At 48.7% G+C, this 16,762-nt stretch overlaps 1 protein-coding gene across 1 annotated transcript; it reads right to left on the reverse strand.

Annotated features, from left to right (window-relative positions):
* Positions 1–2,745: 2,745 nt before the first annotated feature.
* LOC147123174 (uncharacterized) lies at positions 2,746–16,444 on the reverse strand. The gene is made up of 2 exons (XM_085968252.1): positions 6,104–16,444; positions 2,746–5,535 (listed from the first exon to the last, which is right to left on the reverse strand). Exon 1 carries the CDS (start codon positions 16,387–16,389, stop codon positions 15,439–15,441), a length of 951 nt encoding a protein of 316 aa, XP_085824378.1. The 5' UTR covers positions 16,390–16,444; the 3' UTR covers positions 2,746–5,535; positions 6,104–15,438.
* Between the last annotated feature and the right edge of the window lie 318 nt (positions 16,445–16,762).

The following is a 16,762-nucleotide window of genomic DNA, read 5'->3' on the forward strand; positions in this document are numbered from 1 at the left end:
AATATCTTACATCAAGCCAATACTCAAACAAACTGTATAAGAACCAGTAAAAAAGCAAAAAGCAACTTACCTCAAAGTTGCATGTGTCCCTTTAAATAGCGCTGATGGGGGATCTGCCATGCAGCTGAACGCAACACCCAAAATGGCAGGTCAGACTGACATGATCTGCCTCGTATGAATTCCTCTGCCGCACGCCACAACGGAAGTCAGTGGAAGTGTGGCGAGTACCACTTTTGGCTTCAAACCGGCCATAACAGCCGATGCTCAGCACAGAAATTTCACAACCAGTGATTGCACTTCAAATAAAGTGCCAGTCTATCATAAATTCCATTTACACTGGGCATTTATCTTATTTGCTGTCTACGGGATCTTGCTGTGTGCAAAATTGCTGTTGTATTTGTCTGTATAACAGTAACAATACTTCAAAAAGTAATTCAGTGGTGGTGAAGTGCTTTGGAATGTCCTGAAAAGCTATATAAATAGAGCTATTTTTATGAGGAAGGTTAGAAAATCTTGAACACTTCAGGCATATTTTCATTGGGCCGTGGAGGCGGGATTGGAGGTGTGTGGGGGGTTAAAATCCTGAAATCGGGGGGCACGAACTCATCCCGCCCCCAACCCGCCTCCATGCCAGTTTCAAAGGAGATGGGTACCCGACCCGTACTGGGACCCACCTCCCCGAGGCGGGAAGGGGGTTAGTGCCAATTAACTGCCTGTTAACAGGTAGTTAACAGGCAGTTTTTAGCCTAATCCCTATTTTCATTCATGAAATGTGGGATTCCCGACAGCTCCAAACCATGCCAAGTTAGCGAGGTGGGCCGTCGGGATGAAGGGCTTGGAGGGGTCGAGATGTCCGGTGTTCAGGTGAGTGATGGGCGCATGAGTGAAGAGGTAAGTGTGTTTGGTGTGTGTAAAGTGTTTAAAGAAGTTTTACTTACATGTACTTACCTTTACAGCCTTCCTTCCTTCAGGTCTCGGGAGACCCTCATCTCACCAGCACAGAAAGTAGAATGGCCGCGATCTGTCAAAAATTGCAGCATTCAGCTTTCTGTTCCGGGGAGATCTCTGAATCATCCTGAGAGGAAGGAATTAACCTGGAGTAGAGATTGTCAGTGTTTGGCAGCTTCAAACAGCTGTGAAAAGCTGATATTTCATCTGTCAAAAGGTCTTGACAGATGAAATATCAATCTGTGACGTCACCTGTTGCCGGGTAGCCCTTAATTGGCCTGCTGAGCACGCTGGGCAGGCTCAACAAGGTCAATCAAGTCTTAATCGCGTGGGTTGGCTAGAACTCGATGGAGGCGGGACTACAACCCCGAAAGTTGTAGTTCCCACCTCCTACCCACCTCCTCAATGAAAATCTAGCCTTTCAGCTTGAAAGGAGACAAACAAAAGGGGTCCTTATAGAGGTAAAGAAGTTGTTAAGTTGAATAGAAAAAAGTTAATCCTGAAAACTACTTCAAGTTAAATATTGACTCAGGACAAGATGACATTAGATAAATTCCAGACTGATGTCAGAAAGCCCTTCTTTACACAAAGAGCAGATAATATCTGGAATGAGCTTTTGGGTAGGGTAGTGGAGACTTCGGCTGAGATTTTCCAGGGGTCAGCAGGTGCGATCGGTGGCGGGTCAGGTGGCAAAGTTTTTTTTCCCCCAGCAGGTTGGGACCCCACTGTGAAGCTGCCGCCACGCGCCTTTCCCCGATGTCAGGTCTGTCAGCGCTGAGCAGACCCGACACACACCAGCGGGGGACCCAATTCAGGTACTTATTACCTTATTTAGAGATCATTAAGAATGCAGTGCTTGTCAGTGTTTGCAGCACCTCAATGCTGTAGAACATTGACAGCACAAATGTCAACCTAAATTTAGACATGGTCCCTTTAAGGAAACCGGCTGATGACGCCTCATCAAATGACCTTACCAGACCCACTTCCTCTCATTGGCTGGGAACCGCGCTGGGTGGGCTTAACAAGTCCAATCAGAGGAAATTCTTTCAGAGTGGGGTCGGGACCCGCCGCCTACATCACCCACCATGGACCCACTGAGGTCAGCAAAATCACGGCCAAAGATTCTAGTGTTATTCAAGAGGCAGCTGAATGCTGTAAGAGAGTCACCATAGGTTTCTAAGGAAGAATGAGCTAGACAGGCCAAATAGGTGCACTCAACTGTACTTATCTTGATGATACTCCATTGATGCAGCAGCTTCCTGGTTCTTGCTAAGTAATCATTCTTTATGTGTGAGCCTAGGCAGGGAATGTTCATAGGCCATTTTACATGCAAGGTATTACAAATGACCAGTCTTGTTCTCATCCAATATCCGTGCATGTGTGCTTTCCAGCAGGGGTCACTAGATAGCAATTAACAGAAGCTAATGTTTAACCAAGTCTGAAGGTGTGGAAGCCATTTGCAGTGTTTCACCTGCTGCCTTCACTGAGAACAGCTGGCTTAGCACAGATCAGGAATTAAACCTGCATTTCCAGTCTGTAAGGCTTTGCACCACACTAGGAAATGCCCTTACCCATTTGGTGATCAAAGGACTTTTAATCCTTCCCTTTCACTGTACTTTTTTCCCGCTATCAAACTAAAATCTATGAAAAATATAAAAATTATTTTCTCTGTATATGTGAAGATTAACTTAAATCTGGCTGCTCTCAGTGGACATCTAATAGCACATTGTTCAAGAAATGAATCATAGCCAATTAATTTTGTTTCTTCAGGTAAATAAAACTCTCAGTTACAACAAAAAGGGCTAAAAAGAAAATTTATTACATTCCACTGCAGATTTCCTTCGATTAATGTTGGAATAATGTTTGAACTGACTTAATATCCAGTGCAATCTATTGCTTTTTATATAACCTTTTTACATAGAAGCTTTGTTAATTATTCACTACATCTAACTTTAAGGGATTAAACACAAAAAGGGAAAAATTTGTGTTCACCAACAGAATCGCCGGCGTCACCGGCAACTCGAATTAACGGTCGCTGAAAATGGCCGCAGCGCTACTGTTGAAAAATTCACACTGGGAGTTGGAAATGTGACGCGCAGCACTAACTTACCATGCAACACCCGCCATTAATGGAGGACTCCGACCCAAAGTTCCCGTCCACAGTCGACGTTGCAGATTCTTACAGCCTGTGTGAGGGAGGTTGCGGAGTTTGCAAGGCACTGTGAGCAATTAAAGGGCCTATGAATTAAAGGGGCACTGCATTCAGATCTGATAAAATTAAAATGCCGTGTAAAAATACAATTTTCAGTCCTTACTGCCCTGCAATAAAAAAATTATTAAAAAGAAGTCCAAAATGGGAGTCTTCAGCACTTAAAGCTGAATTCCTTTCCGCACCTCAAAAAATGGGAAAAGTGCTTCAGCACAAATGGTTCAGCAAGCCAGGGAAGGGGTACCCAGTGCCTCATACACAGCACTCCAGCTTTGTGCAGGGGGTCAACACTGCAGGAGAGGTCCTCTACCCACAGGGGCCAGGAGGCCCTCCATAAAGAACAATGTGGGACCACATCACCAAGGCCATCACTCTGTAGGGGGGCATCTTTTAACTGGTTTACGGTAATTTACCTGGTCAGGCAGCTTTCCCTGCACTCTGACCAATTCCAACCTTTTACCTGGTTTACGGTAATTCACCTGGTCAGCAGCCTTTTGCTGCTACACTGTAAACCAATTTCCAAACAGCGGTTTCGAATCGCTACCCCGCCTTCCAGTTCTGACTGGAGGGCTTATAATTAATGATATATTAAAACGGACAACTGGTCTGGGTGTGAGAAAGTCAAACTTTTATTAAACTAAAGAAACTATAATCAAATTTAAACTATACCACATGAACACAACTACACTAAAATTGCTTAAATGGGGGAAGGCAGACGGCAAAAATGAGGGATTGATGGCTACAATGTTGATTAAACAATCACAATCACAGATTCACAGAAACCCTACAGTGCAGATAGAGGCCATTTCGGCCCATCGAGCCTGCACCGACACATATCTCACCCGATCCCCGTAACCCCACGTATTTAATCCCCCTAACACTAAGGGTCAATTTATCATAGCCAATCATCCTAACTCACACATCTTTGGACTGTGGGAGGAAACCAGAGCACCTGGAGGAAACCCACGCAAACACGGGGAGAATGTGCAAACTCCACACAGACAGTCGCCCGAGGCCGGATTCGAACCTGGGTCCCCAAAATCACCACCCCCTAACTCCTGACTAGATTGCCTTGCTGTGGAGTCAGAAAACCTGCTCACCTGGGGTCCAGCGAAGTAAGAGAGAGAGAGCTTCTCAGGAGCTATCTTTTATATCCTGCCAACTCCTGTTTGGCGCTGAAAAAGGTCTGTGTGCAAAACTCGTGCCCAAAAGTTCCAATACACAAAAGAAAGGCTGTGATTGGCTGATTCAAAGTGGTTGGAGTGATTTAATGTGTCTACACTCTGGGGCCGGAGTGTACCCGCCCACATCCGGAGTTCTTCTGGGCTAACAAAAGGGAATCCAACTGCCTTATTGTTTAGAATTGGGTGATTCAAAAACCCATTCATTCCTAAACTGTTGCATATCAAAAGTCCTTTTTCCAGAGTTTAGATGTATCCATTGTGTGTAAGTGCTTTGAATGGGTTTGGATTTCTGTGTAAATAGAAGCCGATTGTCCTGTGGTTTCAGTTCAAGTGGGCTAATCCCTTAAGTAAATAAACATCCTGCAGTTTCATATAAACAAACCTTGCCTCTCCACAAAAGGGAAACTCCCTGGTTTGATTGACAGGTCTGACTGCCACTGTATCCTCCCACTTTATACACAGACATCATGGGCTGCTTATCCAAGCCCTATTGTTCTTGTCCAATGCTTTCTCTGACAGCCATTTTAAAATCTTTGTGATTGACCAAGCTCCAGGGAACAATTTTATTAATAAAAGTACTGTCTTAAGGTGTGTGAATATTTTCCACAGAGCTCCTCGATTCCGGTGTTGACCACGTGCTGTCCATCTCAACACAGCCTTTTTGCGGTTCTGGGCATGTTTTAAAACATTGTCAACAATTCACATCACCCAATTCTTCGTCCACGATCTGGACCAATATTTCCCGATCTTCAGGGAAAATAGGGGAATTTTGCAAACCCCTACATTCCCCCCTTTTGCTACTCCCAACTTGATTGAAGTATCCACTCGAAGGAGTGAGCAAAACTTTCGGACCCCCCGACAAACAACCATCCCCTCTATTTACCTAACAGCTACCTAACACTGATCCCCGTCCCATCTGTTCCCCTCAAATTCAAGAAAAAACCGTGGTACGGTAGGCATCAATTTACAATAAGGGTCTGATTCCCCTGCGTCACTTGTTACATTATACAATGCATCAAAATTTACAATCACTTGTTACATTACAACTTATTACAAAATGTTGCAATCTTAGTTACACAATGTAATCAAAATGTTCCCAAGCTCGGAGAGGGTCCTACGCCTCTGATCAACTTGGAGTTGTCACAAAATGATCACAAGCACTGAGAAGATCCTACGCCTCTGCTCAACTTGGGGCTGTAACACAAAATACAAAAAATCTTGAACAACATGCTTAAACAAACCCCGACCATCATGTGCCAATGATGGGTCAAAAATTCGAGTGGGTATTGCTCCTCCCACCCGGGCAGTAAATGTACCTTCCACCTCCCTTTGATTGTCTTAAATTTTAAAACAGACAGAATGGATTTACAGACCAGCCTGCTCCGCTAGCCCCGAGCTGTTCCCTTGTACCTTTGTGGAGGCGGGGCACCCCTCATGTTTAAAATTAGCTAGGCACAGACCGAGACCAGGGGGTATGGGATCCCGGCTCCCAGTCCCTCCCCCTCCCATCTTCCCTTGACTGGCTGCAGAAAATGATGGGTGCCTGTGTGGCGGCTCTCCCTGGCCCCACACTCAAACTTGGATCCCAGATCCGGCCACCCACTCATCCTCACCAGCCACACTTACACTCTAACTTTGCCCGTGGGCCCCCGGGTGAGTTCCTCACTTCCCTGAATGCACCCATGCGACTCTTGGGTCTCCCCCTCCCCTTTACAATCTTTCCCGGGCCATCACCACCCACTCCCAGGGAATGCGTCCCTACCTGACAAGGCACCCGTGCTTCCCCACCATGACTCTTCAACAGCGAGGTCTCCCGCAAGTGAACTTCGGTCAGGATAGTGCTGGGTTGGGGGCCATACCCCACCCAGCTGGGGCCATTTCTTCCATGTCGGAGGAGTAGGCAAGTTCCTCCGGACCCTGTCCGGATTCTCCCGAAGGTCGTTGCGGGGTTTCCCTCTGGATTCGTCCAGTGATGAGGTGATCCCTAACATTCTGTATCCATATCTTCATTCGATGCCCAGCTTGGGCTGGGCAAACAGGGCTGCTTCATCTTCCACTCTCCTGCAAAACTTAAAAGGACATGCAGCCAGGTCTCACTGACCTGCTGCCTTAGGTGGAGACATGGTCGTGTCCCTTGACCTCGGACCAAAATACAAACATTTGGCACACATGTAAACTTAAACTTTAACTTAAACTACAACAGTTAATTCTAAACTTACAATTTACACCTTAAAGCAAGCTATATACACACATAGCTATAATACAAATGCCGCCTGTCTCCGGACGGCAAGGCTAAACACTGGCACTGTCACAGATTACTGCTGGCTGCAGCGAAGCTGGACTGCCTCCTGCCTCTGGTCCCTCGCAGCTTATGGCTGCTGGTTGGGGACCTCTGCCCTTTGGCTTCTCCCCGGTTTGGGAGATTGCTCTTTGTGGCAGGTACCTTGGGCTTGTGGGCCCGCTGAGACCTTCTGAGGGGCGTCTCTGTGGGGGAAACTTTGGCTGGTGGACCCTGAGCTTGGGTCACAGCCCTAGCTGGCTGGGAACCTTCTCCCCCTGGTGCAAACATCCCGGACTGTATAAGTTACCTGGCAGCCTGCCGGTACTCCGGGTTTGTCTGCTTTTCCCTGCCCACTCCTGTGCTGGGGGCAGGTATTCCCTCACCACCCACTGCTGGTGGCTGGAAATCTTCCTCCCCATGTGCAAAACCTGTTCCCAGCTCCCCTGCAAGAGGAATTGCTATCCCTGCCTCCCCAGGGTCCCACATCATGGGGGGGACCACTCTAGAAGCGGGCTGGGAAGCTTGTTCCTTTAAACAGATGACTGCGCCTGCACAAATCTCCTCCCCTGAGTCCCTCGGCAGAGGCTGTGAAGCCTCTGTATTCAAGCAGGCGAGTGCGCCTGCGCAAACCTCCTGAAAAAGAGCGGCTGTGGTCACGCCGGCAACTGCGCCTGCGCAAACTATCTTTTCGGAGTGCCTCGGCAGAGGCTGTGAAGCCTCTGGCTTCAAACAGGCGATTGCGCCTGCACGGCAAAACTTAGGAAGAGCCGCTGGGGTCCCGCAGGCAACTGCGCCTGCGCGAACAATCTCTTCACAGGGCTGGGGAACTGCTACACTCTCACAGGCAACCGCGCCTGCGCGTTCGATTTCTCTAAAAAGGGTTGGAAGAGCCGCTGAGTCTTCCAAGCAGGCCGTTGCGCCTGCGTGTATAGATTGGGAAGTGGGGATCTTTAAACGGCCAACTGCGCCTGCGCGCTCGGCCTCAAACTGAGCAAGAGCCACTGGGGGGTTCCGGGTCCATGACTGCACCTGCGCGAACCCGGTGCTGGGGAACCTTTTTTCTCAGGTGCGCAGCTGCGCCTGTGCGGGAAAACTGAAGATGATCCACTGGGGTACGGGCTGGGGAACCGCGCCTGCGCAAACCTGGTCTTGGGAAACCACTCCCCTCAGGTGCGCGACTGCGCCTGCGCGAACCTGCAGTTCAGAAGACTGGGGGATTCCTGTCTCCAGACCAGCGACTGCGCATGCACGGGCAGTCTCCAAGCGATCTTTTGTGAATGGATGGGCAGCAGCCTGCTGATTTCTAATCCCAGGCTGCTGTTTCTCTGTTTCTGAGCCACCTAACTTTTTCAAATTTGAAATTTGGGCAAAACTAGGGTCCCACTGGGGCGGGGAAGTGTCCCAATTTGTGGGCTGGACAACTTTTCCCTGGGAACAAGCCACAGTGCCTGTCTTTACAGGCTGTGAACTTGAACTTGTTTGGGCAGATTTGTACAATTTTCCTGAATTTCTCTGTGTCCCATCCCTGCCTGTAATCACTGCCACTGGCCCGGACCCATATGGGTCCCAGAAAGTGCCTGCCCATGCACCCTCCTTGACCAGCATATCGGCCAGTCATTGTGGGGAGGCAGAGTTGGGCGAGGGGAGTGCAGCACCACTGATGGCTGCTACCTTTCCCTGGTTGGTCAGGAGAGACTGCATTGCCTCCAGTAGCGACTCGACTGAGGCAGGGGAAATTCCTGTCTCTACCCTTTGAGTTGGGGCTGCGGGGGTCCCAGCTTTATCATCTCTCCCAGGCTTTTTACAATCCCTGCACCAGTGGCCACCCTCCCCGCACTTGTAACAAGTGATCTTGTTCTGGGAGGGACGACTCCCCTCCTGGCGCCACTCTTTCTTATATTGAGCCCCAGGTTTAACCTCGTGGACTTTACCCTTTTGCTGGGGGGTCTCTCTATTCCTCCCATTCCAATATGCTACCATGAGCTGCCGGATTACACTCTCTTCGGTTACTAAGCGGTCTCGGGAGTCAAACGAGGTATCAGCTTCTCCTTTATCTGGGGCAGGCAATTGGACACCAGGCAATGAAGCCATTGGGTCTGCTGCCACTGGTTCAGTCATGCCCTATTTTGTCCCCCTGCACAGGCACGGTTGTACACTGGCCACAGCCTGTCTGCAAATGCCTGTGGGGTCTCCCCTTCCTTCTGCAGGGTTTTCCCTACGCGATCGAACGGTTTGCCGTCGTTCGCAACCATGGCTTCCAGTATTTCCTCCTTCAGGTCCTCAAAACCTTTCTGCCCACTCTTGGCCTCATCCAAAAGGGTCTGATAGAGCTTGCTATCCACAGAGAAAGGCAACATTCTAGCTTTCTCTTCATCATCACAGCTGTTAACGCCGGCTGCCTGGTCTACTTGTTGGAAGTGCATTGAGGGCTCTCCCTTTTCAGAGAGTATGGGAATATGGTTCACCATGCCTCTGAGCTGTGGGGTATCATAGGGCACCATATAGGTATGCTGAACAGCCCCTGGGTTATTATCATCCACGGGCGGACCATACCTCCGTTGTCGGAGGGGGTACACTGGTCTTGGTCCCCGCCTGCCTAGCGGGACCTGCTGGTGTTCTCCCACCACCCCATTGTCCACCCCTCCTTGCTGCCAGAGCTCCTCAAGACTCGGAGCTGTGGGCTGCGGTCTTGGGATCTCTAGTTCCCAATCCAGCACTGCTCTGGGTGCTGCCTGTGGGGTGGTCTGGTTTGGGCTGCTAGTAAAATCCGGCTGACCTGCCTTCGGGCTGATCACACAAATCGTCCCCTTTGCTGCTTTTAAAGCCATGTTAAGGCTTTCTATCTCTGCCCTACAGGGGCCATGATCTGCTTCACTAAACCTTTGGGTGCAGGCCAGCTTATAAGCTGTTTTTACTTCCCTAACCCTTACCTCCTGCTCTGTAACCTCTGAGATGAGGCGGACATGCTCTTCCTGCAGTCTCATCTCACTATCTCTGGCCTCAGTGACTTCCTGCACAAGGCGCTCTATCTCTGCCTGGCATTTTTCAAGCTGGGACTCCCGATTCTCGGCCTCTTTAACCTGGCAACCTATACTATAATAGGCCAGCTTACACACTGCCACTACCTTCCGCAGGACTGCCCACAGACTAAAAGCAAGAACTGATGCATTCTCCAGATCCAGACCTCTTATCATATCAAGAACTGCCTCCAGTCCAGCTGCAGTCGCCATTTTGTAGGGGGGCATCTTTTAACTGGTTTAACAGGTGCAGCAGGTGATCAGGAAGGCCAATGGAATCTTGGCTTTTATTGCAAGGGGGATGGAGTATAAAAACAGAGAAGTCTTGCTGCAGTTATACAGGGTATTGGTGAGGCCACACCTGGAATACTGCGTGCAGTTTTGGTTTCCATATTTAAGAAAAGATATACTTGCTCTCAAGGTGGTTCAGAGAAGGTTCACTTGGTTGATTCCAGAGATGAGGGGGTTGACGTATGAGGAAAGGTTGAGTAGGTTGGGACTCTACTCATTGGAGTTCAGAAGAATCAGAGGCGATCTTATCAAAACATATAAGATTGTGAGGGGGCTTGATCGGGTGGATGCGGTGAGGATGTTTCCACTGATGGGTGAGATTAGAACTAGGGGGCATAATCTTAGAATAAGGGGCTGCCCTTTCAAAACTGAGATGAGGAGAAACTTCTTCACTCAGAGGGTAGTAAATCTATGGAATTTGCTACCCCAGAGAGCTGTGGAAGCTGCAACATTAAATAAATTTAAAATGGAGATAGACATTTTCCTAGCAGATAAGTGAATTAGGGGTTACGGGGAGAGGGCAGGGAAGTGGACGTGAGTCTAGATTCAGATCAGCCATGATCCTATTGAATGGCGGAGCAGGCCCGAGGGGCCGTATGGCCTACTCCTGCTCCTATTTCTTATGTTCTTATGTTCTTACAGTAATTTGCCTGGTCAGGCAGCTTTCCCTGCACTCTGACCAATTCCAACCTTTTACCTGGTTTACGGTAATTCACCTGGTCAGCAGCCTTTTGCTGCTACACTGTAAACCAATTTACACAGCGGTTTCGAATCGCTACCCCGCCTTCCAGTTCTGACTGGAGGGCTTATAATTAATGATATATTAAAACGGACAACTGGTCTGGGTGTGAGAAAGTCAAACTTTTATTAAACTAAAGAAACTATAATCAAATTTAAACTATACCACATGAACACAGTAATTACAGTAAAATTGCTTAAATGGGGGAAGGCAGACGGCAAAAACAAGGGATTGATGGCTACAATGTTGATTAAACAATCTTAGCAATTTCCCCTAAATCACCCCCCCCCTAACTCCTTACTAGATTGCCTTGCTGAGGAGTCAGAAAACCTGCTCACCTGGGGTCCAGCGAAGTGAGAGAGAGATAGCTTCTCAGGAGCTATCTTTTATATCCTGCCAACTCCTGTTTGACGCTGAAAAAGGTCTGTGTGCAAAAATCGCGCCCAAAAGTTCCAATACACAAAAGAAAGGCTGTGATTGGCTGATTCAAAGTGGTTGGAGTGATTTAATGAGTCTACACTCTGGGGCCGGAGTGTACCCGCCCACATCCAGAGTTCACCTGGGCTAACAAAAGGGAATCCAACTGCCTTATTGTTTAGAATTGGGTGATTCAAAAACCCATTCATTCCTAAACTGTTGCATATCAAAAGTCCTTTTTCCGGAGTTTAGATGTATCCATTGTGTGTAAGTGCTTTGAATGGGTTTGGATTTCTGTGTAAATAGAAGCCGGTTGTTCTGCAGTTTCAGTTGAAGTGGGCTAATCCATTAAGTAAATAAACATCCTGCAGTTTCATATAAACAAACCTTGCCTCTCCACAAAAGGGAAACTCCCTGGTTTGATTGACAGGTCTGACTGCCACTGTATCCTCCCACTTTATACACAGACATCAGGGGCTGTTTACCCAAGCCCTATTGTTCTTGTCCAATGCTTTCTCTGACAGCCATTTTTAAATCTGTGATTGACCAAACTCCAGGAAACAATTTTATTAATAAAATTACTGTCTTAAGGTGTGTGAATATTTTCCACAGAGCTCCTCGATTCCGGTGTTGTCCACATGCTGTCCATCTCAACGCAGCCTTTTTGCGGTTCTGGGCACATTTTAAAGCATTGTAGACAATTCACATCACCCAATTCTTCGTCCACGATGTGGACCAATATTTCCCGATCTTCAGGGAAAATAGGGTAATTTTGTGAACCCCTACAACTCCCACCACCTGGCTCCAGTGCCCAAAGACGCTTCATGATCTCAGACCAGTGGTCAAGGTCAGTGAATGCATCTTGAAAAGCCATCTCCTACCAATTGCCTCACTAGCCTCACACACTTCTCAATGCACGACTCCTCCCAATCACTCACCTACCAACAATCTGTACCAATCACGAGGCACATCTCCCATTCCTAGCCTCAGCTCACCCCCTTGGAGGAGACTGTGCTGGCCATTCTTGGCAAGGGCATGGCTGAGTTCTTGGTCAGCGGTGGGACTAAAAGGATACAAGATGCTTATATCCTCATACATTATCCTCCTTCTCACATGCATCTCTTGCTTTCCTGCCCTCCCTTCACCACACTCCACCCATGTGCCTTCCTCATTTCACACACCCAAGAAATGGAGCCTGCCCAGCCAGTGGTTGACCAAGAAGAGGGAGAGGAGAGTGAAGAAGATGATTAATTTGACACTCCCAGCCACCAGCTCCTCAAGATCGACCAGAAAGGCCAATTGCAGTGTCCCACACTGAAAGGCAGCAGCCTTCCTCCAGCCATGCTGCAGCCACCGGGGTAGCACTGCGTGACATCAGTAGGATAGGCAAGGCACACATGACAGTCACTGAGAGAAGGCATAAGGGTGATGAGTTGATTTCTTGATGTCATGTCAGATGGATAGATGTATAAATTTGGAATGGAAAGTTTGCTTTGTGGTGGCTTTTATTTAACTATTGTGGCAAAGAGGACACTGTGATGGTCAGTAACAGAGGGAAGGTAAAGTGTGGGGCTAATGTTGAAAGGAGAATTGGGGTTGTGGTCACTGGGGATGGCAGAGACAGTGATGCATGACAGGCGGATGATGCCATTCCAGATATCCCGGCCACAAAGGGGCTGTCTGGGATGCATCCTTCCATCTGCTTCCACCTCTTCTGTTTCTTCCTCTTCTGAGTCTTCCTCTTCCCTCTGTGAGCGGATGCTGTAAATCTGAAATGAAAGCATAAAATGCTGGAAATACTCAGCAGGTCAGGCAGCATCTCGACCTGAGACATGAAATCTGTTTCCCTCTCCATGGATGTTGCCTGACCTTTTGAGTATTTGCAGCTTTTTCTGTTTTCTCAGATGCCTTCCTTTACCACCTAAGGACTTGCAAGCATCCAGCAGCACTCCCGGCACACTTTAAAAATGTTTAACATGTATTGCACTAAGCCACTACTTAAATAAAATCCCCCCAAAAAAGTCCAAAAGCTTAACTGGAACCTTACCTGAAAGATTCGTGTGCCCCTTTCGGAGGCGCTGACAGCACCCCCTTCAGTTTCTTTGCACACTGGCCGTATTTATGACCCAGCGCTGAACTCAGCGCTAGGTTAATGTTGGCCATGGTGATGTTAAGTCGGTGTGCAGGCGTCACCAATCTGCCATTTATTTTTGCAGGGCTCCCGTACTTACCGGATGCATTACTGGGACGATGGAGGACGCCGCAGGACCCGCCACCAGCTGGCTTTCGCCATTTTTTGATGGTAACGGGTTGCGTAAAGCCCCCAAATTTTTCACCTAAAATGTGTGAAAAATATAATCAAACTGTTCAGAAGGCACAGTAGCTTAGCTAGCTCGATCTCAGTGAACCTTGACAGTGGTAAATTATAGCTGTCAAACAACTTGATCACAATCAATTTTGTAAGATAGCATTATCTCCAATATTTGATATGACTATATGTTTGCTACAGCAATGTTTCCTTAAATCTTATCCAAACAAAGAGGCTTTTTCATTGTGGATTAAAAAGATAATCTATATGGATAATAATTTAAATCACTTGAAATTAAACAAATACTTGAAGCAACTTCTCCAGTGACAGCTACAACAATTTGAAAAACTACTTAATTCAAATTTTACAATTAAAGCTATATTTTTCAAAAATCTAGGGTATAATTTATTATGAAAAGGAACAGGCTAACAATGGTATAAATTAGATAATAACACATTCAGAAAGAAGATTCTGTTGATTGTTTATTTAACCTCAGATATAGGTTAAAATCCAGTTTAACATTCCTTATATTAAAAATGTATAAGGAAACTATTCCAAAGGACAGCCCTACCTGGTGTGCACCTAAAGCTGTTTTTATATTGTACTTTTATAGTCAATAGTATGTTACTGACTGGAAAAAAAATACAATAAAAAATTAACAAATGTCATAGGCCTAGAAATTTGGTTGTTTGCGCCAACGGTTAGCGCCTAAAGAGACCGAGAATTGGGGCGTTACCCAATGTTGGGGCGGGCGCAATGAAGATAGCGACAACTCCCATATTGACTATACATTTAGCGCCTGCGCTAAGTGTTTGCGCGCGCCCGCGAGCGCAAGCAGATCATGACGTCATTTCATTGTGCAACACCTTTTAGGGGTGCCTGAGCGGATATTGGGTGGCGCCCGGAGCCTTTACGCCTAGCGCTATTAGTGACAGTTCGAAGGAGCGTTAGCAGGCCCTTCTCGGAGTCGGGGGTGCTATTTAAAGGGGACAGCTCTAGTATAGAAGCTTCAGCCACTTGGCCTGTTCATTGCGATCGTTGGTGGAGAGAGTTGGTGAGCTACTGTGGAGCAGAGTTTTTGGAATTTAGCATTAGAGTACTTGAGACCCTCAAACCTGTCCAGAGCAGTTGGAGCACGAGACCTAACAGCCTTTTGACCAACTGGCATCGGAATGGGAGATGCTTTGGAGGGCGACGGCCTCATGGCCGAGCACTATGAAGGGGCAGAGAGACGGCGGGAGAGAGGGCCGGGATTGGCCAGAAGGAGGAGGGGCAATGGAGGTCGGCCAATCCGAGGGTATGCTGCGAGGGTCTTTAGGCAGCAGGTGTCATACCTTGACATGTCGGAGGAGCAGTGTGTGCAAAGGCTCCGAATCGGGAGGGACGTTGTTACTGAGCTGTGCCACCTGCTTGCTGAGGATCTGCAGCCGCGTCTACGGTGCAGGACCTCTCTGTCGGTGGCCGCTAAACTGACTGTTGCCCTCAATTTTTATGGCAACGGATCCTTTCAGTGAGCCATTGGGGACATTGCGAATATCTCTCAGGTTGCAGTCCACTGCTGCATCCGGCAAGTTACAGCTGCCCTTTATAGGCGAAGGCGTCAATTCATCACCTTCCCTCTGACCCTGGAGAAGCAGGCGGAGGAGGAGGAAGAGGAGGAGCATGCGGACGAGGAGGAGGAGGAAGATGGAAGGGCTCCTGAAAGTGGAAGGGCCATCCGTCAAAGGCTCATGAGGGCTCGTATCGAGGCCCCTCTGGCGGAATGATGAGTGTCTTTACTCCTGCGCACTTTGGATGTTTGAAAGCCTCTGAAGGCCAGCATCACTGTAATTAGTCACGTACACCACAGCACATTAAAACTTCTCTTTATTGTCACAAAAGTCTTTCATTACAGCAAAACAACGTCATGTCAACAGAAACCATAACTAACAAAATAACAGTTAACTCTTCGGCAAAGCCGCAAAACTAAACAAACTATTTCCAACATTTCCAACAGGTGAGGGTCTCCTTGAATTTGGCCAAAGAAACATCTCAGCACCTCCCTCTACTGCTGGCCCCTTGATGGAGAACGACTTCTCTTTCGCGGTCGGACCCTTCCCACCCTGCTGCTCCTACGTAATTGAACCCCAGTGGCGGGGTGAAGGCTGGGGGACGCCTGCTGACTATGTGGAAGCGCAGAAGCCCCTGAGGGACGGCCTGGCCGACCTTTGGGTTTGGAGGGTGCGGACGCAGGATGCTTGATCTGAGCATGGCTGGAAGCAGTGTGCCCTGCAGGTGGTGGCAGCTGCACTGCAGATGTGCCAGCGCTGGCATGTGGAATGGTCACCTGCTGAGAGAGGACACCTGCACCATTGTCGGACGACACACTGGCTCTCTGAGGGGACCGGCTCAGCTCATCCACCACAATCGCATGCTCCACTGATTCCTGGCCTTGTATGGGACTGGAAGGACCCGGGGTGATCCTAGCTGATGCAGATAGGGTGGCTGCAGTGAGAGTTCGCGTTGCCTCAATCTGGGTGTGGACGAGGCCGGCAAGTGACTGCATGGCAGCAGTAAGGACCTGTGAGCCAGGTGCCAGTGCTTTGGAGAAGCCCTGGACAGTTCTTTCCATTGCTTCAGACAAGGCCGGTGCCGCCCGCTCCACTGCCTCGGACAAGCTCTGGACAGACCTTTCCAGGGATTGTCCGAAGCCCTGAACAGTCCTTTCCATAGCGGCCTCGAAGCCCTGGACAGTCCTCTCCATTGTTGGCCCAAAGCCCTCGACAGACCTCTCCATTGTTGCCCCGAAGCCCTGGAGAGTCCTGTCCATTGTTGCCCTGAAGCCCTGGAGAGTCCTCTCCATTGTTGCCCCGAAGTCCAACACACTCTTTGCCAGTGTATCTATTGACTGAGGCATCCTCCCCACTGCAGCCATCAGCTCAGTGTGCCTGAGCCGGGCCTGGGTGCTCATTTCAGCCAGGCAACACACCTCCTCTGCACTCTGTGCAGCAGTCATCACTACCTGCCTTGCCCTCCAGGAAGACGGTGGCCGAACTTGCCTACCCCCCTTGCGTTGCTGCATGCCGCTTGTTCCGGCAACTGGCTGATCCTCAGAGCCCCCCCCCCTCCCCTCCAGGGAACTATTATCCCCAGTCTGTAGATGTGTTTGCTCCCCTGAGATTGGAATGGATGGTTCGCCTTCCTCCTGATCCTCGCCTCCTGAGGCACTGGCACTGGCAGCTTCAGGGCGTTGAGCCCGAGTTGGTGATGCATCATCTGAAAGAAGGGAGGTGGAAGAGTGGCTTTAGCAAAAGGACAGGTTGGCGGAAAGGCATGCCAGATTGCGGCACACTGAGGAAGCATGCTGGCAGGGGGACCAAGTGGAAGGA

The sequence above is a fragment of the Somniosus microcephalus genome, chromosome 2, assembly GCF_052327205.1.
Source record: "Somniosus microcephalus isolate GS21.2 chromosome 2, FLI_Smic_1.0, whole genome shotgun sequence".
NCBI lineage: Eukaryota > Metazoa > Chordata > Chondrichthyes > Squaliformes > Somniosidae > Somniosus > Somniosus microcephalus.